Below are 23387 nucleotides of genomic sequence, written 5' to 3'. Positions count from 1 at the left end.
TGAGGTTCGGAGGGAGCGCTGATAACTTGTGCACCCAGTCATGCTGCCGGTGCCAAGACAGGTTGCTGAAAGCTCAGGACTTGTTCCTGGCATCCATGTGGAGTATTCTTGGAAACCTCGGCGGATACATGAAATGGTGATGAATGGGGGCCTAAAAGCATCTTACTCCAGGGCCGTACCTGTCAGTTCCCCGACACCGGTCTGGCACACCATGAATCCCACATTCGTTTTTCCGCATGTTATTCCGATTTTAAAGAATGAGAAGCTGTGCCCAGATGAACTCTTAGGAGCGAGCACTTCTGCCTGTGTTGTTACCTTTCATCTAATGTGAACAGCTCCTTAGTGAATGTTCTTCCAGTCTGTCCTATGTCCACAATGTGTTGATGTCCTTGTTCGATATCCTGGAAAGACCTGTTAGGTTTCCACCGAAGCATAGTTTGCTTCCCTACTTACAGGGCATTAAAGCAGTTATCTTATTACTTTTAAGCCATAGCCTATAAATGTCTGGTAGATTAGGTCCCATCTCCAAGATTTTCACCTCTCTCCAAAATAGGGGTCACCCGATCCTGTGGCCGATGTAAAGGGAGAGGCGTTCTCCATTCACTTTGCTTCTGTTAGTTTTTCTAAATCGGCAAAGCAGGTGCACCTTCTACAGCTCACACGTCACTTCAGGTTTCTTTAAAGTACTGTTTGATATGTTGGAAATAATCCACAGTAATGGCAATATGCAAGCAAAATGGTTTTGATTAGGGAATATTTTTTTAGTTTTGTGTTTCATGGTTAAAGAGACTGACCAGATTTTTTTGTGACCTCATCTTGGAGCAGCATAAGGTAGAGGCAGAGACCCTGATTCCAACGATGTGTCCGTTTCTGAGCTTCGTCTCTAGCTGATAAAACAGTGATTGTATCATAAGTACAGGACAATCACTGAGAGGACTAGCAAACCTGCAGCAGTATAGTCCTCCATATTAATGAGCTCCAGCTATCCTGACATCTCACCACTGATTGGAAGCTTTCTTGTGCAGAAAGCTGTGAATCAATGCCATGGGTGGGCTGACAGATCTCATAACTGAGTAGAAGAGCAGAGCTGCAGCAGCTAAAACTGATTTTAACGAGCATAGCAAGCAGCCGAGTTAGTGACACATTGCTGGAATCGGGGGTCTCTGTCCCTACATCATTCTGATCTAAAATGGGGATGCAAAAGCCTGACGACTGATTCCTTTTAATAGATTATGAGAAGCCATATGTTCAGATTTGTGTCTGTCTGTGCTTGATTTTAGAAAATATTGCTGCAGAGCTGGAGAAATTCTTGGGCCTGATTGAGACGGTGACTGGATATGTGAAAATCCGCCACTCCCATGCATTAGTGTCGCTCTCTTTTTTGAAAAGCCTGCGTTACATCAATGGAGAGAACCAGACAGATGGGTGAGTGACTCCTTCATTTGAGAAACCTGTTTAGTGCACTTCTTCCAAACTGGAGGATAGTAAAACCTTCCTGGGCCCCACGTGGCGGCACTAGGAGAAGCTCTGCTTCGTTTTCGGAGCCCTGGAATGCCAATGTTTGGACAGATCTCACTAGTTTTCTAGTTCATCTTTTTCACTTTGACACAGAGGAAACCTGTTTTTCCCATGAAGAGCTAGGCATGAGAAGCAGGGACTCGTGTTGGAGGAGTATGTAGTGATTTTTAGGCCCTGGGAAATCTTTCTCCTGTAGTTTCTGACCTGCCGGATTAAAATTTCAAGAGGTGTGAATTCCTGGCATCCTGATGTGTTTTTGAAGGCTGCTTATTTTAACGTTTTAAGATATTTATTCATTTTACCTAAAGAATGTGTCATCTGTAAAATGTTCCCTTCTTGCACAATGCATTCCCAAGTTTGGATCTCGGTGGGATCATTATGTTACTAGTCTTACTGTTCTGTTATGTGAGTAATGTTTTTTGCCTGGAGTTTTGTTTTATGTTTTTGCTAAGAATCCAGCTTCAGATTTTCATGTGTATTTCTTTTCCTTCTAGCGTCTCCTTGCTTTTCTTGTTGCGTGCTGTTAGATAAGGCTCTCTTCACTTGTTTGCATTTGGTTTTTATCAGGATGGTCTAGCATATTGCTGAAATGTAGTAAGTTAAAGGGGTTTTCCAGGTTTTGGATGACAGTCTGCAGTCATTCTCTCAGTCTGCGCTTCACACGCTGTCAGGATTCTTTGATGTCAGCGGTGATTTGCTTACATGCGATCACGTGCCATCCAGATGTGTGTGGCCTCGTTCAATTCACTTGAATTGAGTAATTCGGCACATGTCTAGTCAGAGTGCAAATTGCATAGTCCACCGGAAAATCCTGACAGTATGCAGTGCACCCGCTGCGAGGATTCAGACGTCGGCAGTCACTTGTGATTGCAGTGATTGCAGACTTAGTGATTGCAGACTTCCATCCCAAGCCTTGACAACCCCTTTCAAAGCAACTCTGACTATACAGGATCTGACATGGGTCCTACAAAATTAATGTGGATATTGACTGATAATGTGTCAAAATTTTCTTAAAAAAAAAAAAAAAATATATATATATCTCTTTTGGATACTAGCCATAACAATTATGTAAATAAAGGTTTCCCTGTAGCTTGAAAGCTTGTGATTCTGAGTATTCTAATTTTCAAGATATAAGTTATAAAGCTCTGATCGAAACCACTTGTTATTTCCTGGAGCTGAACTTTGAAAGTTCTCTCTGGGTAGCAGCACACAGACATCTTGAAGGAAGGAAAAGTGAGAATTTTGATGCAGAAAGATTTGCAAACCCTTATGACTTTTCATCACACAGCAATTTAGCAATTGTTCCCTGAAAGAGGATTCGATGCTCTCACCGAGCACAATGTTCTTTCTCTGTGATGATCTGGTGCTCTGTCTCCTCGTCGGCCATCACACTCCAGCATGGGTTTCGGTGGCATAGTTGTCGGTCTTGTGAACCCGCTTTATTTTTAGTGTATCCGGCACGTTCACACGGGTTAAAAGTCTTACTAATCGGAACTTGGAGCTTTCATGAAAAGCTTTCTCACACTTGCCTCAGCCAAGACAAACTTCTGTCCCACCTCTCCTGACTCTCACCATTGCGACCGAAAGGAAAGAGGAGAACAAGGACAAATATGTGGGTGTATGAAAATCTTCTCGAGATATATATTTTTGTGGGTAAAAACAAAAAAATATATATGTTGGCACATTCTGTAGTTTTTCAGCTTTCCCTGGCTTATGCTGCACTTTGAAGGGAGAAGTCCTAGGTTCAAGACTCGTCTCTATAAGCCAGAGCCCAGTTCAGATTAGTGGGGTCCCAACGGCGAGACACACTGCGATCAGCCGCTCATTTGGAGGAAACTTATAGGGAATGTGTCGCCCGATTTTTGCAACCCCATCTGAGAGCATCATGATGTAGAGAAAGAGACCCTGATTCCAGCATTATATCAGTTACTGGGCAGCGTGATGCAGTTTTGTTTTATAGACTGTTTTATCTGCTGCAGATCTACCTGATTGGCAGCTTTCTGCATACACTATGCATAGGCAGAAAGGTGTCAATCAGTGGTAGGGGTAGGGTTACACACAGCTCATGAATATGGAGGACTACATGGCTACAAGTATTCTAATGATCTCTTTCTGATAAAACAGTGATGTTATAAAGACTACGTTAAGTAGCCCAGTAAGTGACACACCACTCCAATCAGGATCTCTGCTCCTAGATTATGTAGCAAAAAACTAGCAACGGATTCCCTTAACCACTTCACGCCACAGCCCTTGGGCTTACTTTTTTAATTGTACCTTTTTGATGTGGATAGGATCTTTTGATTGCCCGTTACTGCATTTTAATGCAATGTTGCTGCAACAAAAAAAGCATAATTCTGGCTTTTTTTTTTCGCTACGCCGTTTACCGATCGGATTAATTCTTTTTATGGCTTGATAGATCGGGCGATTATGATATTGACGATACCAAATATGTTTTTTTTTCTTATTTTTATTTTGAATGGGGTTAATGAGCGGTGATTTGCAATTTTATATATTTTTTTTAAATATTTTTAAAAACTTTTTTTTTTCGTTTTACTTTTCACTCGCTTCAATAGTCTCTATGGGAGACTAGAAGCTGCAGTTGTCTGATCGCTTCTCACCTGTATGTAGCAGACTTGCTATGAGCGCCCACCACCAGGTGGCGCTCATAGCAATCCGGCTATGACAACCATAGAGGTCTGCAGGAGACCTCTGGTTGTCATTACGACCCATCTGTGACCCGGAATCATGTGATAGGGTTGCTGATGGGAGGGATTAGTGACTTGATTCTGGTGCGATCACATTAAATGCTGCTGTCAGCGATTGACAGCGGCGTTTAATGGGTTAACAGGCGCGGATGTATCGCGATTCCACCTGCGACTGTTAGAGGCATGTGTCAGCTGTTCAAAACAGCTGACATGTGCTGGGAAAGATGTGGGCTCACCGCCGGAGCCCACATCAAAGGGGGGGGGACATGACACACGCAATACATGTAAAGTAAATAACTCCTGAATCTATCTTAAATGTCCTAATTACATTTTCATGAGCTGTGGGAAGAAAGCTTTTAAAGTGGCTATTCCTAACTGGACATGTCATCACCTACCCACAGGACAGGTCCAACTGCTGTCACCCCCTCAAATTCTGAGACCGGGGCTATGCATTTATGGTACTAGTAGTGCCAGAGATGATAAAAAAAAAAAGCTGAACTTTTGAGTACATTTGTTGTGGCTGGTGGGGGTCCTAAAGATATAGTTGATAACTTGCCCAGTCGGGACTACTCTTTTACTGTTTGCTATCAGCCTCATTCAGAAATTGTTGGGGATGTTCATATATCCATGTGTTTTGGAGTACCACGTGGAAAAAAAAAATCTATAGTAAATGCAAAAAAGTGAAAAAAAACCCCAAACACTTAAAGGGGTTGTCCGAGCTTTTCACATAATCTCAGTACATATCTGGGCTGCAGAATTATGACAATAAGTAATTTACTTTCTGTCACTAGTTTGCACGGTTTTCTAGATATTCTGAACAGAACGTCCAAGGTGGGGTGTGTTATGGCAATGAAATGAGAACTAGTCGTAACCTCCTACTCTACTCCAAACATGCCCTCTATAGCAGCAACCCCACCCTCCTAAGCTACAGGCCCTCCCTGTCCACATGAAGAAGCCCTCATCACACAGTAACAAATCCTCCCCCTCTAGCAGCCTCACTGCAGAGAGCAAAACCACCCAGCTGCTCCTCCCCCAGACACACGCTGGACAGTGATCTATGGAAAGTGAAACTAGTGAGGAGGGAAAATCGTCCTGTATTCTGGGCCACTCCATGATTACAATACATAACTCATTATCAGTAATTCCTTCCCTCACTGTCCCTGGCTGCTGGCAGCAGTGAGAACAGACTGTGTGATGGCCAGTGATGGGGGTCTGCAGCTTCTAATCTGCACAGGGGATGGCAGTCACTGATGTAATCTGTTGTGTGACAAAGCCTCTGCTGTGTGAATGAGACAGCTCTGTGTCACTGATGTCTTCACACAGCAGCAGATTTGGTGCAGTGTATGTGTGAGCACTGTGTCTCTAATGACACAAATACTGATGGGAGCAGCCTGTCCCAGAATTCAGGACGATTTTCCCTCCTCACTAGTTTCACTTTCCATAGATCACTGGTCAGCATGTGTCTGGGGGAGGAGCAGCTCTCTGCTCTCTGCAGTGAGGCTGCTAGAGGGAGAGGATTTGTTACTGTGTGATGAGGGCTTCTTCATGTGGACGGGGAGGGCCTGTAGCTATGGAGGGTGGGGTTGTTGCTATAGAGGGCATGTTTGGAGTAGAGTAGGAGGTTACGACTAGTTCTAGTGAAAAGCCCGGACAACCCCTTAAAAGGCAATCTGTCCCCTCATTTTTCCCCTGTGAGCTGCGCCCGCCGCCATCAGGGGCTTATCTAGAGCATTCTGTAATGCTGTAGATAAGCCCCCAATGTAACCTGAAAGAGAAGAAAAACGAGTTATATTATTCTCACCCGGGGGTCCGGGCCGGTCCGATGGGCGTCGCAGGTTCAGGTCCTGCGCCTCCTATCTTCTAGCGATGACGTCCTCCTCCTTGCTTCTGCCGCGGCTCCTGTGCAGGCATAATTCTCTGTCCTGTTGAGGGCAAAGTAAAGTACTGCAGTGCGCAGGCGCCGGAACTCTGACTTTTCCCGGTGCCTGCGCACTGCATTACTCTGCCCTCAACCGGACAGAGAATTACACCTGCGCAGGAGCCACGGCAGAAGCAAGGAGGAGGACGTCATCGCTAGAAGATGGGAGGTGCAGGACCCGGACGGTGACTCCCATCGGACCGGACCGCCCCCCGGGTGAGTATAATCTAACTCATTTTTTTTTCTCTTTCAGGTTACATCGGGGGCTTATCTACAGCATTACAGAATGCTCTAGATAAGCCCCTGATGGCGGCGGGCGCAGCTCACAGGGGAAAAATGAGGTGATAGATTCCCTTTAAATATAAGTAATTCACATACAGAATACATGGTAAAATACTGCTGCTTCTGCGCTGCAGTCACTTTTTCGTGTCTGTGCTCATAGTAAGGCTGAGATCACGTTATCATTTACGACTTTCTGCTCTATTATTGGATCATAAAACTAAAAATGGTGGACTGTCGTAACCATCACATGATGAACCACAATGGTGCCCACTAGACCTGATTGACTTGCTGTGTGCCCTGTGGTGGGGTCCGCCTTTCTGACAGCGTAGAGCAGCGTATAGTGCTGTTCCTCCTGTCACTTTTAATATGAGCTCAGCCATGAAAAACTGTTTCTAGGTAAATTCTTCAGGGGATTTTCTATCCAGTTTTCCTTGGTTATATTCTCAGTTCTTTTCTTTTCTCCTGCGTTTCCCAGATCTTACTCGTTTTATGTACTGGACAACAATAATCTTCAGCAGCTATGGGACTGGAAGAAGCACAACCTCACCATCAAACTAGGCAAGATGTATTTTGCATTTAACCCCAGGCTTTGTCTAAAAGAGATCTATGATATGGAAAATGCGACGGGAACCAGAGGAAGACAGACCGAGTCGGACATCAACCCCAGGAATAATGGAGATATGGCTCCTTGTAAGTAGCCAATCTTATATAAAACGTATCCGAAACGAGAACTGCACCTGGATAAGGAAATGGGGCTCTGTCTGACTACATTAGCCCATCTTAGGTGCAGTCCTGCACAAAAAAAATGATTAATCAAATTTTGCCGAAGTACATGACATGAGTGTTGCTTATTTCTACAGGTGAGACCTTTACTCTGAACTTCATATATAACAGCACAACAAAGAACAAAATCCTATTGACGTGGCAGCGTTACAAGCCTCCCGATTATAGAGACCTCATCAGCTTCACCGTCTACTATAAAGAAGCGTAAGTCCTTCCGTACTCAAACTTTTAGCTGCCAGTTTCCAAAATGTCACATTTTTCTTATAGACACAGCATTGGTTTGTTCATTTTTTTTAATTCATTTTTATTGAAAACTGTTGCATGACAATAATGCATGTACTCCAAAAGACTTACTCAGAAGTAGGAAGCCTAAAGTACAGCAATATGCATTGTTCTTCAAAAGGTATGTATAAGGAGTTGCTCAGGTACACGGATCACTGCATAGTTTGATATTAGCAGGTCAATTAAAACCTCATTTGTGGTGAAGGAACCTATAAACAATATACACATTACTTTTCTGTTATCAAACCTGAAGAACTCAGAACTGAAACTGATCAGATCTTGCAATAATAATGAAACCTTTTGCTGCCCCCTGTAAGAATCCCACCTACATCTCCGCAATTGTGGAAGACTGTATGCGCCGATGAGTTCCATATGCCCCATACCAAACTTCTGAGGGCATCCTCTGTTATGGTAATGTTTTCTCATATGTGATTATTGCGTTTACGGAATCGACCCCAACCCAGACCCTTAACGCTGGGGGCGAATTACCCAGCCATCTTGTAGCCATCAATAAATAAAGTTTCTGTAAGAAAGATTCTGGTATGATGACTCCATAGCCCAAATAAACCTAGTTTACGATCTAGTAGAAGAAGAATGGATTAAGAAGCCAGGAAGGGGACTATACTTTGCCAGAAGGAGAGAAACCTTGTGCCAGAAAATGGCATTTAAGGTGTGACACCGCAAACATTCCGAAGAGGGTAATCTACCGATTCGGTACAACCTTGATGGAGTTTGGTATGCTTGGTGAATAATTTGTAATTCAGTTATTTTTTTGTTCACTGAAGGAGAGAAATAACGGGGGATTTCAAGATCTGGCAGTCCTCCCCATTAATAGTGGGAATAAGCAGCTCCCACTTGTCTGTCATCTTCAGTGAAATAAAACCAATGCCTGTTGATAGCATGTACATGTATAGGGCTGATATGGGCATACCTAACAAACGGGAAGGTAGATATGGTTGCCATTTGTATTTTATGATTGGAGAGCGGACATTAATTAATTGAAGATATCTTAAAAAAAAAAAAAAAAATTGCCATCTCGGCACATCATACTTATGTCTCAACTGATGGGAAAAGAACAGTATATTCTGGTCATAAAGGTTGTCAAGTAAAAGAACCCTTTGAGCACTCCAAACTTGAGAGGATGGTTGAGATACCAATGATGGAAAGTAAAGGGTTCACTCGTCTCACCTGTCTCCAGACTAATTGCACCATCTTGAGCATAGGCAACAATTTGGAAATGTCAGGTATTTCAAGCTCCAAAAATCCTAGCAGGCAGCTTCTGCCAAGCGGCTCTCCGAATTTGGAAGTTGAGAACCTGGCGTCCAACTTCTTAAAGCCTTTTGCTGGCCTGCTATGTAATAAAGAAAGAAATTGGCAAACCCCGAGCTTTCTGGGTCTTTGAAGGGTAGATCATTTAAGTTTGGGCTGAGAATTACTCCACACAAATTCATTAGCGAGTTATCGTAAGGGTTGTGAAGGAGGACTTGGGATTGGTACCGCACTCCGCACTGTGTTGCAAGGTATAGCTGAATTTTGGCAATAATTTCATCTTCAGTTTGGTCGTTCTTAGTACCTGTAATCTTGCTGCAAGAATAAACCGCGTGTTCTGTCTTATAGAAGTAAAAAGTGATAAAACTATTACACTCTGCAGGCCTGCAACTACCAGCAGCTACATCTGGCCCTTTTTATAGTTGGCTTTGTTAGAGTGAAAGACAAGCAGCAGCGGTAATGACAAGTAGACTTGTATTTGTAATGGTCACATTGTTACATGGCTCACGTTATTCAACCTTCTCTTTTGTAATGTCAGCCCCATTCCTAACGTGACGGAATATGATGGTCAGGATGCATGTGGCTCCAACAGCTGGAACATGGTGGATGTGGACCTACCAGCAAATAAGGATCAGAACCCCGGGATTCTCCTGCAGGGCCTCAAGCCTTGGACTTCCTATGCAATCTTTGTAAAAGCCCTCACCTTGACCCTGCTTGAAAACCATCAGATTCATGGAGCCAAGAGCAAAATTGTCTACATTCGTACAAACGCTTCAGGTAATTGGAGGAGCTGCGGTCTTCTGCTGCATTGACAGGTTTCCAACTCGCGCTCAAACATTGTCTACGTTAGTTTATCCTCAAGTATAACGTATATCTTGAAGGCAAAGCAATCTCTGCTGGTGTAATTGTACTTTTCTGTATAAAAAATAAAACAAAGCTCATAGGAGAGTAAGTGTGATCATGTCATTAAAGGGGTGGCCTGCTCCCTTAATATGAATGGCTTACTCTGAAATGTTGCAGAGCGTTGCTTCCATATCTGATTCTCAGTCCTCTGGAGAGCGTGCACCGACAAGCTGCTGTCCTACCCACTGGACTGCCTTTTACTTTTTTCTTTTTACCACATTGAATTCTTAAAAAGACGTCTTGGAATAAGTTTTTGTTACCCACTAACGTGCCTGCTTTCTTCCATAGTGCCCTCCATTCCTCTAGATGTCATCTCTGCCTCAAATTCGTCCTCTCAGCTGATTGTGAGGTGGAAGCCACCGTCTCTGCCCAATGGCAACCTCTCCTACTACATTGTGCGCTGGCAGCAGCAGCCGCAGGACAGCTATCTGTATCAAGACAACCACTGCACCAAAGGTGCGTCTTCCTCTTGTGTGCGCCCATAGTGCTGATCTGGGACATGGTGGTTGGAGCTGTCTGTTTATAAACCTTATTACTACAGCTCCAATAAGAGATTACAGTACAGGATTCCCTACTTGCTATACTGAAATATCTTCATTTCATTGTTTTCATGAATTATTGTAGCATGGCTTCCAGGCCACAGACCTTAAAGTAGTTGTCCGACCTTAGCATGCAAGTCTGCAGTCACTCTTACACTGTAAGGATTCTCCGGTGCTGGCGGCGGGTGTGTGACAGCAAGTATGCGATTTGCATACATGCAGCCACTTGTAGACTAGACATGGGCTGTCTCAATAAATGCAAATGTCTTGAGCGAGACTGGACACGTCTAGTCGGAATGTGGCTGAAAATATGCAAATCGCATACTTCAAATCGCGGCAACTTAACCAGTGCACACGATGTGAGGATTCACAAGTCTGCAGTTGCATAGTGAGTTCACACTTGTACCCTAACACCGGATAACCCCTTTAAGAATCTGTTTTTCTCACGTACTTCTTTACAGTAATTTTTTTGTACTTTTTCCACTTTTGGTTGCCTTTTTTTTCTGTAGTCTCTTCAGATCTGGCAACGTCTATACATTGATCACAGGTTTATGGGTCTTCACTATTTTATTGGTTCTAACGTGTTTCTCCATTTCAGATAAAGTCCCTATACGTAAATATGCTAATGGGACCATCGACATGGAGGAGGAAAATGAGCCAACCAAGCAAGAATCCGGTGACGGGCAGGAAAAGGGAGCTTGCTGTGCATGTCCTAAAACGGAGGCTGAGAAGAAAGCCGAGCATGATGAAGCAGAGTACAGAAAGGTGTTTGAGAACTTCCTGCACAACTTCATCTTTGTTCCAAGGTAGTTCACTCTGACATTGATAGTGACTATGAAGTGACACATCATACATCTGCACTATAAAATAACCCCTTTAGCCTTTGTTTAGCCTCTGTTTCATGAGACCTTTGAGAAATTGTGGACTTCCCATAGAAAGTATCTTGCTCCTGTACCCTGCTCAGCCTGCACAGGAAAAAAATGCAGCTTTATATAGTTACATAATTAATACTGATGAAAAAGACAAATGTCTGACAAGTAGATCTGAGGGGTTGGAAAGCACTAAAAGAAGGTACATATGCACAACCACAATGGCATGGTCCAGGTCCACCCCAAAATGGTTAGTCCTTCCCTCCTGATCCAAGTTGTCCAGCCACTGGACCAAACATGAAGAAAAGAACATTGCACGTTTCCATAAGCATTTTCTTTACAGTCCGTGATCAGGATTCAGAGGCATCCATGTAATATGTGGAGGAGCTGGATCCTCCAGAACTAGAATTGATGCGTTAGTGGCCCATGGGAATGTCCGTAGTAAGAGAGCCCCTTCTCCCCCCATTGCTAGCCATGTGCCGTCATAGGGTATAATGAAATGTGTTGTCTAGATGATAAGACAATTTACTATCTCCTGTACGCAAAATGATTTGTCAAGGAACGTAAAATTAGTCTTGGATGCGTTTTGCGTATAAAAAAAATAACATCCACTGACTCTCAAAGTATTCCAATTTAGTGTTACATTTTACAGTAGGTTTTATGTGAGAAAATGGGGGGGAAAAACCTACAAACCCTAAAAATGTAATTATTGCTTAAAGTGAGTATAAATGTGTTTTGTAGCTGAAGTCTCCCTTTCAGTAAGCCATAAGGTACAGTGGCCCTCCATGGAGGTACTATATAGAATACAGTTGTGGCCAAAAGTATTGACACCCCTGCAATTTTGTCAGATAATACTCCGTTTCTTCCTGAAAATGATTGCAAACACAAATTCTTTGTTATTATTATCTTCATTTAATTTGTCTTAAGTGAAAAAAGCACAAAAAGAATTGTCCTAAAGCCAAATTGGATATAATTCCACACCAAACATAAAAAAGAGGGTGGACAAAAGTATTGGCACTGTTCGAAAAATCATGTGATGCTTCTCTAATTTGTGTAATTAACAGCACCTGTAACTTACCTGTGGCACCTAACAGGTGTTGGCAATAACTAAATCACACTTGCAGACAGTTGACATGGATTAAAGTTGACTGAACCTCTGTCCTGTGTCCTTGTGTGTACCACATTGAGCATGGAGAAAAGAAAGAAGACCAAAGAACTGTCTGAGGGCTTGAGAAACCAAATTGTGTGGAAGCATGAGCAATCTCAAGGCTACAAGTCCATCTCCAAAGACCTGAATTTTCCTGTGTCTACCGTGCGCAGTGTCATCAAGAAGTTTAAAGTCCATGGCACTGTGGCTAACCTCCCTAGATGTGGACGGAAAAGAAAAATTGACAAGAGATTTCAATGCAAGATTGTGCGGTTGTTGGATAAAGAACCTCGACTAACATCCAAACAAGTTCAAGCTGCCCTGCAGTCCGAGGGTACAACAGTGTCAGCTCGTACTATCCGTCGGCGTCTGAATGAAAAGGGACTGTATGGTAGGAGACCCAGGAAGACCCCACTTCTTACCCCGAGAAATAAAAAAGCCAGGCTGGAGTTTGCCAAAACTTACCTGAAAAAGCCTAAAACGTTTTGGAAGAATGTTCTCTGGTCAGATGAGACAAAAGTAGAGCTTTTTGGGCAAAGGCATCAACATAGAGTTTACAGGAGAAAAAAGAGGCATTCAAAGAAAAAAAAAACACTGTCCCTACAGTCAAACATGGCGGAGGTTCCCTGATGTTTTGGGGTTGCTTTGCTGCCTCTGGCACTGGACTGCTTGACCGTGTGCATGGCATTTTGAAGTCTGAAGACTACCAACAAATTTTGCAGCATAATGTAGGGCCCAGTGTGAGAAAGCTGGGTCTCCCTCAGAGGTCATGGGTCTTCCAGCAGGACAATGACCCAAAACACACTTCAAAAAGCACTAGAAAATGGTTTGAGTGAAAGCACTGGAGACTTCTAAGGTGGCCAGCAATGAGTACAGACCTGAATCCCATAGAACACCTGTAGAGAGAACTAAAAATGGCAGTTTGGAGAAGGCACCCTTCTAATATCAGGGACCTAGAGCAGTTTGCCAAAGAAGAATGGTCTAAAATTCCAGCAGAGTATTGTAAGAAACTCATTGTTGGTTACCGGAAGCGGTTGGTCGCAGTTATTTTGGCTAAAGGTTGTGCAACCAAGTATTAGGCTGAGGGTGCCAATACTTTTGTCTGGCCCATTTTTGGAGTTTTGTGTGAAATGATCAATGTTTTGCTTTTTGCTTCATTCTCTTTTGTGTTTTTTCATTTAAGACAAATTAAATGAAGATAATAATACCAAAGAATTTGTGATTGCAATCATTTTCAGGAAGAAACTGAGTATTATCTGACAAAATTGCAGGGGTGTCAATACTTTTGGCCACAACTGTAGATTAACAGTCCCCTAGGAAAGGACTTCTGTGGACGCTAAACCCAGATATTCGCCATGATGGCCTTAAAACTGGCGGAATAATATTCCACAAGAGGATAGAAGTGCGGGACTGCTGGAGGAGGAACGTGAAGTGGGATTGTGTGTAATCCTACCTGACAAGTCCAGGCAGCCCAGAGAGAAAAACCTTGTCTGAAGGATATGGTGGAAAAACAACAAGCCCCTGATTCCTATTGTTCATCTACAAGATAACATCCCCCCCCCCTCTTTTTTTTTTCTTTTTTGTTCACCTTTTTTTGCACTTGAAGTAATCCCGTATAACAGAGATCATATTGAATCGGAACTTCTTGGTCCAGTGAGCTGTAGTATGGCGCGTCCTGGCTGTATTGTGCTATATTATATATACTCATTGGAAAGAAATGTGGCCAGGTGAATGAAGTGACAGGATATATGGCCATCATTGACAGAACGCATTGCACATCTGACGGTGACCATGACATACTATATGGCCTCGATACCTATGATACGTTCTTTTTGTCAGTATACTTTGTGTTCATTTCTTATAGAGATCTCTGTTTGCTTTCATGCAATGAGAACCTTCTTTAATTTCTTATTTCTCCTTCGCCTCATTGGGGGACACAGATGCTGTGGGTGTATGCTTCTGCCGCTAGGAGGCTGACACTAAGTGAAAAAAAGAGGTTAGCTCCTCCTCCGTCGTATACACCCTCGCCCCTATTGCGGGCGGAACTCATTTTTTTGCTTAGTGTCCATGGAGGCACACACGTCTGGTTTTGCTCCAGACTTTTTCTTTGTCTTTTTTTATTTTATTTTTACTATGAAGATGAGACAGGGGCAATGGATCCTACTGAAAGGGTGCGATTTCCCCAAACCATCAACGGGCGAGCACACGTTGAGTATAGTCTCCGTGTATCCTTTCCCGCACCGTGGGACATATCTGGGTCTTTTTCCCCAGACTTCTATTTTTTTGTTTGTTATTTTATGAAGATAAGACGGGCAACGCATCCTATTGAAAGGATCCGATTTCCCCAAACCATCAACGGGCGAGCACGTGCGAGTATCCCTCCACGTATCCTCTCCCGCGACGTGGGACGTAATGCCGGACTTAGCCCTGTTGTATTGAAACCATGGGCTTGCACAGAGGCACAAGACTAGTCTGTGCGGCCCCCACTGCTTCACCAACGCTAGACGGCGGTGCTGCATGGCGGCGGACGGTCCCCCTTCTCGCCCTTGCAGGGGGGACGGAGTTAGGGTGCCTGCACTATCCAGAAAATTACCCCATCCCCTCTACCTGGTGCGCTGGATCTGTAGCAGAGGTTATCGCAGGTATGGAGGACTGGGGGGGCCCTGCGGCAGCGTTTCGGGAGCTCCATTGAGAAGGCTCCAGGCGGAAGGTGGTGCTCACCTGGTCCAGCATTTCCTTTCCTCCCTCCTACCCCCCCAGGCAGGGGGCCGCCAGCGCGGATGTCTGTCCATGGAGCGGCTCAGAGAAGGGCCAGCGGGATCGCCATGGTTGCGGGGCCGCCAGCGTGCAGGCGGGCGGGCAGGGGTAGAAATTTAGCCCACGGCCTAGTCACGGCTGAAGCCCCGCCCTCGGCGTGATGTCATTTCCGGCGCTCCCCCCCCGTAGCTAGGGCGGACGCGAACAAATTGAGCCCCCGGTCTCATTACAGGGTAGGCCACGACCGAGAGAGGACGTTTCGGCCTACTCAGGGGAGAAAGGAGCGCAGGAGAGCGCAGAGGCAGCGGCAGGAGCATGTGGGGACACAGGATCAGGGTAAGTGCGACCCCGACCCTGCAGCCGCGCTACATGCGATAAAAGGGGGTTTGTTTCCTCCTCCCTTCCTTCAACCCTCTTATAGAAAGCAGAGGGGGTTATTGAGCCTGGCAAATATGACCAGAAAAGGGAAAAGGAACACGTTCCTTTATGCCGCATTCATTTCCTGTGGGGCCAGTTTTCCACGAGTGCAGAGTAAAAAATTATGTGAAACCTGTGACTCTGAACGCGCCCAGGAGTCCTCCCCTGCGACCGAACCCACAATGCTGGTGTGGGCAGACCGCAGAGGACAAGGCTCGGGATTCCCGCTGTGCAGCGCCTGGAACCCGACGCCTAGCAGAACCTCAGTGTCCGTCCTCCACTGCGACTGCGGCCAATGTTCCAAGCCCCCAGAGTGGGCCCTATCACTGTCTCAGTTCATGCAATTGAGTCCCTTCAGGCCTCGGGTGGGGGCAGGGACAGTGGCTCGCCGGCCTTAGAGGGGACCTCCACCTCACAAGAGCCTCCTGCCTGCAGGGGCCGCTCTCACTCCAGGCAGACCCGAGGGAAACGAATCCACACGGCGTCACCCAGTCCATCCGGTGCCTTGGCATCCGTAAGTTCTGCTTCTCGCTCCCTGTCACCAGTGGTTGATAGCGAGCAGACCTCAGAATTTGACTCAAACGAGCCCATTGACCTGGATACTCCAGCTTCATTCGAAACAAGGTATCCGTTTGCTGTGAACCTCCGTAAAAAATGGATGGAATCCCCGATGGTGGATCCTCCGGTTTCGCGCCTAGCCACTAAGACCGTGCTATCCGCCCCTGGTGCTTCCTCAATTAAGGATCCCACGGATTGCCTTATAGAGAGCTTAACTCGCTCAGTATATGAGGCGTCAGGGTCAGCGCTCGCTCCCTCATTCACGGCAACTTGGGTAGCCAAGGCTATGATATCATGGTCAGAAACATTAAACCAGGTCGCACAGGAGCAGGATCTACCTGCAGAGATTTCGGAGGTCGCGGGTCAGATGGCGATGGCCAGAGACTACTGTATGTAATCAATGCGTCTTTGGATGCGGACAATTGCTCGGCACTTGCTGCCCCTAATGCAATTTCTACAGAAGAGTCCTATGGTGAAGGACATGGCGAGCCGATTCTACTTCTAAGAAGTCCTTGAATTCCCTGCTTTATCAGTGCAGCCACCTATTTGGGGAGAAGTGGGATCAACTTATCTCTGACTCCACAGGAGGAAAGAGCGGGTTTCTCCCTCAGCAAAAGGTCAAAACGCTTTTTCGTCACCCGTTTTCAGGCACGTTTCAGGCCTGTCGCAACCCCGGGTGGACTACAGCGGCCAATTCCACCACCTCAGGCCGCCCCAACCACGATAGGGAGCGGCAAGTCTCATATAGAGCCAACCCATTTGGGGGAGAATGCATACTTAGCAGCCCAGATCGAGGGGATCCAGATCCCAAAGATCGTCAGCCAGATGACTCGAGGCCTTTACCAGACGACACCAGCAAGGTGGGTGGCCACCTGCTCAGGTTTCACCACGTCTGGGTCAATGTCGCTCACGACGCTTGAGGAAAGGAATTGGTGGCCTCAGGTTACAAGATAGGAGTTGTCAGATATGCTCCAAGACTGTTTTTTCTTTCCCGGCTCCCAAGGGATACCCAGGCAAGGGCTGTATTGGGAGCCATCAAATCGCTCCAGTACAACGGAGTCATTGTTCCAGTGCCGAAACACGAAAGAGCTCATGGGTTTTAGTCTAACCTTTTTTGCGGGTCCCAAAAAGGACAGGTCTGTCAGGCCTGTTTTGGACCTGTAGCTTCTGAACAAATTCATCAGGAACAGCATATTGGCCATGGAGCAGTGAGAATACTAGGCCTTAATAGGCATCCAGGACGCTTATTCCCATTTTTCCTCCTCATCAGAGGTTCACCATCTGCGATCAACATTTTCAGTTCAAAGCGCTATCCTTAGGGCTAGCCACGGCTCCCAGGGTGTTCACAAAGGTTATGGCAATTGTCATGGCCACACTGCATTCTCGAGGCATAGTCGTCTTGCCTTATCTGGACGACCTCTTGGTCAAGGGCCCGTCAATATGGGCATGCGAGGAAAAGGTCAACATCACACTAGATACTCTTGCCCGCTTAGGATGTTGGCAATGCAAAGAAGTCATCCCTTGTGCCAGCTCAGAGGATCTCCTTCCTAGGAATGATCTTCGACACTTGCCGTGGGTTGGTAATTCTCCCTCAGGAAAAGGCGCTAGCTCTCCGGCAAGGAGTCCGGACACTTCGCCAACCAGTCCCTCATACCAACCGATCCAGGATGAGGATTCTAGGGAAAATGGTGGCAGCAATGGAAGCGATACCTGTCGCCCACTTCCACCTTCACCCCCTGCAGCACGCCCTCGTCAGCCTGGGACAAGAATCCTTTCACGTGCGATCGGCGGTGCCGACTATCCTCTCAAGTCAGGCAGTCGCTCGGATGGTGGATAACCAGTTCCTCTCTGGCCCAGGGGAAACCTTTCCCCACAGATCATTGGTTGGTAATGACAACCGACGCCAGTCTCCTCGGTGGGGGAGCGGTGTTTTCGCCACCACACAGCCCAGGAACGGTGGTCGCCACAGGAGGCACGCCTGCCGATCAACTTATTGGAGATACGAGCAAATCGGCTGGCTCTGCAGAAGTTTCTTCACTTTCTAGCAGGCCGCCCCATCTGGATTCAATCGGACAACGCCACGGCGGTGGCTTACATAAATCATCAAGGGGGCACCCGCAGCAGAGCAACCATGCGCGGGGTGGAGCTCGTTCTTCATTGTGCCGAAGCAAACCACTCGGTGATTTCGGCTGTCCACATTCCGGGCGTGGAAAATTGGGCGGCAGACTTTCTCAGCCGGCAGGGTCTTGTATCCGGAGAGTGGTCTCTACATCCCGAAGTTTTTCAGCAGATTTGTCAACTGTGGGAAGCTCCATATGTGAACCTGATGGCTTCCAGAGTGAATGCCAAGGTGCCCACATATGTCGCTCAGGCCAGGGACCCGCAGGCATTCGTGGTGGACGCGTGGGTTCTGCCATGGAACCAGTTTTGCAGCTGCTCGCCGACGTTCCTTGGCGCCTGCCAGAGCGGCCAGATCTACTGTCTCAAGGGCCGATTTGCCACCCGAACTCAGGGACCCTGTGTTTGATGGCATGGATGTTGAATCTTGGATTCTAACCCAGGCAGGGTTCGGGAGCGAGGTGGTCGCTACAGTGATTGACGCCCAGAATCCTGCTTCAGCACGAATTTACCACCACACCTGGAAGGTCTTCCTTGCTTGGTGCCGACGCCGCGGTGTTTCCCCGCTGGGATTCTCGATCCCCAACATCTTGGCTTTTCTCCACTTGGGCTTAGAGAGCCCGGATAGCTCAATCGGTAGAGCATTGGACTCGGGCTTAGCCCCAGGTTCCCTCAGGAGACAAACATCGGCCTTATCCATCCTGTTCCAGCGCAGAACTGCTACCAATTTGCAGGTGAAGACTTTTCATTCAGGGAGTCTCCCACTTGGTACCTCCCTATAAGGCGTCTATGGACGCCTGGGACCTTAACATGGTCCTAAGTGTTCTGCAGGAAGCTCCATTTTGAACCGCTTCAGGATATCTCTTTGAGGTACCTTTCCTGGAAAGTGGTGTTCCTAGTGGCCATCACTTCCATCAGGCGGGCTTCCATCCTGCCGAGCTCCGTTCCTCACTTTCCATAAGGATAAGGTGGTCCTCAGACCAGCCCCTCCTTTTCTGCTGAAAGTCGTGTCCTCATTTCATTGGGGGACACAGCACCCACCCTATTAGCCAGTTGGTTCTGTTTCTGTTTGGTTAAAACGCATTTATTTATATGATATAAGGGTGGTCCTTTTCTGGATATGTTGTACCTGTATTAAGGCTGATTTTGTTGTCCTCCTACTGCTTTGGCACCAAATAGGGGCGAGGGTGTATACGATGTAGGAGGAGCTAACCGCTTTTTTTCACTTAGTGTCAGCCTCCTAGCGGCAGAAGCATACACCCACAGTATCTGTGTCCCCCAATGAGCGTCTTGGAGAAAAGGATTTTATGGTGAGTTATCACAAAAATCCATGTGTTTTTTTTATACTTCCGGCCAGAGATAACAATCGGCCTTAGCCACGTGGTGGACTGATCCTAGTAAGCGTCCAGGTATCAGAGTATCACATAATTCACATGATTATTCCATGAAAGTAATCAATGAAGGTTCCTGTGTAATCAGAAATTGAGAAACCATGAGAAATTGATGCAGAAAGTAATACTGAAGCGTTGACTAATTTTCCATTACTATGAATATATGCATTTTCTAGCGAGGACAAGTAATTGGTTTGCACACGCAGCATTTACATCTGTATAACCTGATACATTCGTGTCCTTGCCACAAAGGGTTTCCGCTACCATTTTTACCAAGGTGGAGCTTTTTTAAAACAAAATTGGTCACATTCTCAGAATGCTTTTAACATGATACCTTGTTATGTTCAGCGTGACCCTTAAAATCCAGCCTGTGAATGGCAGCTGGGGGCACGGTGTTTGGAAGCAGTGAGTGAACCTTTCTAAAACCCAGACAAAGTTAATGCATCACTCGACACAGTGTCTGCTAATACCGGATCACATTTCCTACTCCATTTCGGGGAGGGGTCCTTGTGTGTTTTGAGGCATGTGTAAAACCTACACGGCAGTGTGATGAATGTGTGTGGTGGGTGTCGTGACTTCGTCGTGCCATGGCTTGCCTGCGGATGTAGAAGACAATGCAGCCTCATTTGCCCTCCTTTTGTAAGCAGCGCAGGAGCTGGCTGTACCTCCTGGCCACATTTCACTATGGTCTCTGTGTACCTGATGTGTACACACCATGAATGTGTCCAAGAAATGTCAAATTACTCATTACATCAACACCGGCCGTTTTTGTTCTCCAGCTCTTGCACCAACTTGGTGTGCGGTAACTGGAGGACATTATGCATCCAGTCGATGCCTCTTGGACCTGTGGTTGTTGAGTGGTCACATCTGGGCACTTACCGCATGTTCACCTGTGGCAGGTGTTCTTGTGGAAAGTTTCCGTGATCGTAGATGTTCCTCCATTCATCTAACTGCGCTTATTACTGCATTTTTAAAAATTCCATTCAGATATGAAACACCCACAAACATTTCTTACCCTTAAAGATCTCTGGTTTTATTATCCCATGGCCACCTAGGTCATTCTATAGATCCCTTTCCTTGATCTTTCCTCTATTGTGAAACAAAGTCTGTTTCTATCTTGATTAGCAACAGTCAGCAAGAAAATAGTTTAAAAAAGCGTCCATTAGTGGTAATGGACGATGGCCTCCTGATTCATATATTTCCCCTTTAATGTTTGTAGGCCTGATCGCAGACGCCGTGACCTGTTTGCTGTTGGTAATGCAACATTGGCTGCCTATGGCCGAAATGCCACCACTCAAGACTTGTCTAACACATCAGACTCTGAGCCAAAGGAGATGGAGTATCCGTTCTTTGAGACAAAGGTGGACCACAGATACCACAGAACTGTTATCTCAAACCTGATGCCCTTTACCCTGTACCGTATCGACATCCACAGCTGCAACCACGAGGCAGAAAGACTTGGCTGCAGCGCTTCCAACTTTGTGTTTGCCAGAACTATGCCTGCAGGTTAGTACTCGGAAAATGCTAAAATGTAGATCGCTCTTCACACTAGAATAAATGTCTGCAAACAGTTATGACGTTCTTGCATTTGGCAATTCTTTCCATTGTTTGTATAGCACCAACCTATTTCACAGTGCTGTACACATTGTCGTCATTCACAGCAGTCCTGTCCACAACCTGATTTCCCTGCCATACACAAACACACTGGAATGAATTAAGAATTAACCAGTGTCCCGGACAAACCAGGAGCACCCTAAGGAAACCCCACGCACTGACAAACTCGGCGCAAATTGTTTCTATTGGCGTTGGTAAAACATCGGAATTCTCCCTTCATTTGTTCACATTTTCGCTTAATTCGAATGCCATGTCATTTTACGTTTCTGATCTTTCCAGGCTTATTTCTGTAATTATCTGGTTAGACCACTTCCTTCTGTGTTAGTTATTAGTTCCTTTCTTACATTTATTAATAAGTCACCAGAAATGACTGGATATTTTATAATTACGCTAAAATCTGAGTAATGGCCCAATGGATGCCACTAATAAGTTACCCAGCATTATTGTCCGGCCTTGGCCTGTGATCCTGATGGTCACTTGGGTTGAGCAGGATTGTACACATTTATGCTTTGTACACATTTATACATGATTTATCACAGCGGTAATGGTTTAAGCTTTATTTTTTTTCCATAGTAAAGACCCCCATTCGCATCAGAATTAATTTGGCTGAGCCCATCGATTCCTGTGCGATCAGCTACCCCTCTAATGTGCATGTGGGCTTCTTTTTTCTCCCTTGACAATTTATATTAGGGTAAAAGAATCTTTGTTCTGCTAAATTAGCCACTGACAGAGGTCTGGCAATGCCTTAAAGCCTCCATACACATTACAATAAAATTATCGATATTGTCCAACAGTCTAATTTCTGTGGGTTCTTCCTAAAGCCCCTCATACATTCAGACATCTATCGGTTGAACAATGGTTTGGCCGATTGTCGTCTGACCAATTGCTATCTCTCCTGATTCGCCCATATACAGGAGTACTCGCTCTGCTGAGTACTCCTCTGTTCTCTGAAAGAGTCGCTGCCAGACATCTTCTGGCGGTGGCTTATCTCTAAAGAGCAAAACTATTGGCTGTATGAATCAAACACGTCATATTGTTAACTATCTCACCAGTTATCTGTCAGGGTCTCCCATAAACATTAGAATGTTGGCCAAACCTGTCGATATCTTGATAGTCTAAGGTGTAAGAGCGACGTTAACTCGACTCCCTTTTGGCTGATCCGTTTTGTTTTCCTCCCCCTGATTCCAGTGTAAAGTAGAAATACGTAAAATTTAAAAAAGATTAGGGCAAGTGATGATGACTATATGTACATGCACTGATCTTGCCTTTGTGATGTAGTTGGTGCTGACAACATACCTGGGCCCGTCATCTCTGAAGAATACGACGAAAATGCAATTGTCCTGAAGTGGCCGGAGCCCCCTAATCCCAATGGACTGGTCCTGATGTATGAGATTGATTACAAACTGCAAGGGGAGGTAAGATGCATATAATTCTAATGGTAGACCAAGAGATGTCATCCGAGACCTCCCAGCCTGAATAGAAGTCCTTTTTCTCCAGGGCCCTCTTGTACTTTGGCCTGTAGCTGTGTAGCATGTAATCCGTGTTTGAATGAGATTGTAATGGATTCTCATGCTGTGACTAGCATGACCAACCAATTTTCGATAACCCTACCATGTATCTTTTGTCAACATATCACAGTTTTACGTTGATGTATAAGCTGGTTTATGTAATACTTCGTCTGCTGGGTCAGCGGTTGTCTTGTCTGTAGCCATGAATGAAGGAAAGGAGGGCGCACAAGACCTTCTTCTTTATATCAGAATTCTACCTTCAGCTTTAGTCTTTCAGGCCTTTTTTTCCTTACTTTTCCTGATTTGAATGACCACAATTACTCATGACTCTTCTCTACTGCAGCCTCCTGGTCTTGAATGTGTCTCCAGACATGACTACAACAAGATGGGAGGTGCCAAAATTACCAGACTAAATGCCGGCAACTATACGGCACAGGTGCGGGCCATATCGCTCTCTGGAAATGGTTCCTGGACAGAGGTGGTTTCCTTCTATGTGAAGGATAGAGGTGAGTAGCACATATGCAGCACATAGAAGATCAGAGGTGCACCATTTTTTTTTTTTTTTTTTAATCCTATACATCATTTAAAAAAAAAAAACAGGTCACCGCATTCCCGACAGACGGTCTGTGGCATAGTCCTCACCACTTGTACCTCTTAATCTGCCAAAAACAATATCTGCTCCACAAGTTCTAACACAACAAGCAATTATGTCTTCCCCTAAAAGCCACAGCAGTAGACACTCTTGTCTGCACAGCATGCTGCACTTAGGTGCGGAAATGAATCCCAATTAGTAAAAGTATGAAGGTAGG

At 45.6% G+C, this 23387-nt stretch overlaps 1 protein-coding gene across 2 annotated transcripts in view; it reads left to right on the top strand.

Moving 5' to 3' along the window:
• Window positions 1-23387, top strand: part of IGF1R (insulin like growth factor 1 receptor) — a 217310-nt gene that overhangs the window by 152411 nt on the left and 41512 nt on the right. For both annotated transcript variants that reach the window (XM_073568776.1, XM_073568775.1), the window contains exons 5-13: window positions 1281-1425; window positions 6899-7113; window positions 7284-7410; window positions 9296-9534; window positions 9949-10116; window positions 10798-11005; window positions 20676-20962; window positions 22349-22485; window positions 22922-23084. In XM_073568776.1, the coding sequence (XP_073424877.1) occupies window positions 1281-1425; window positions 6899-7113; window positions 7284-7410; window positions 9296-9534; window positions 9949-10116; window positions 10798-11005; window positions 20676-20962; window positions 22349-22485; window positions 22922-23084 (1689 nt within the window). The remainder of the gene's footprint in view (window positions 1-1280; window positions 1426-6898; window positions 7114-7283; window positions 7411-9295; window positions 9535-9948; window positions 10117-10797; window positions 11006-20675; window positions 20963-22348; window positions 22486-22921; window positions 23085-23387) is intronic.

This window comes from Dendrobates tinctorius, unplaced genomic scaffold (genome assembly GCF_039654945.1).
Source record: "Dendrobates tinctorius isolate UK_male_01 unplaced genomic scaffold, ASM3965494v1 ptg000022l, whole genome shotgun sequence".
Taxonomy (NCBI): domain Eukaryota; kingdom Metazoa; phylum Chordata; class Amphibia; order Anura; family Dendrobatidae; genus Dendrobates; species Dendrobates tinctorius.
This window is presented reverse-complemented; position numbering and strand designations above follow the sequence as displayed.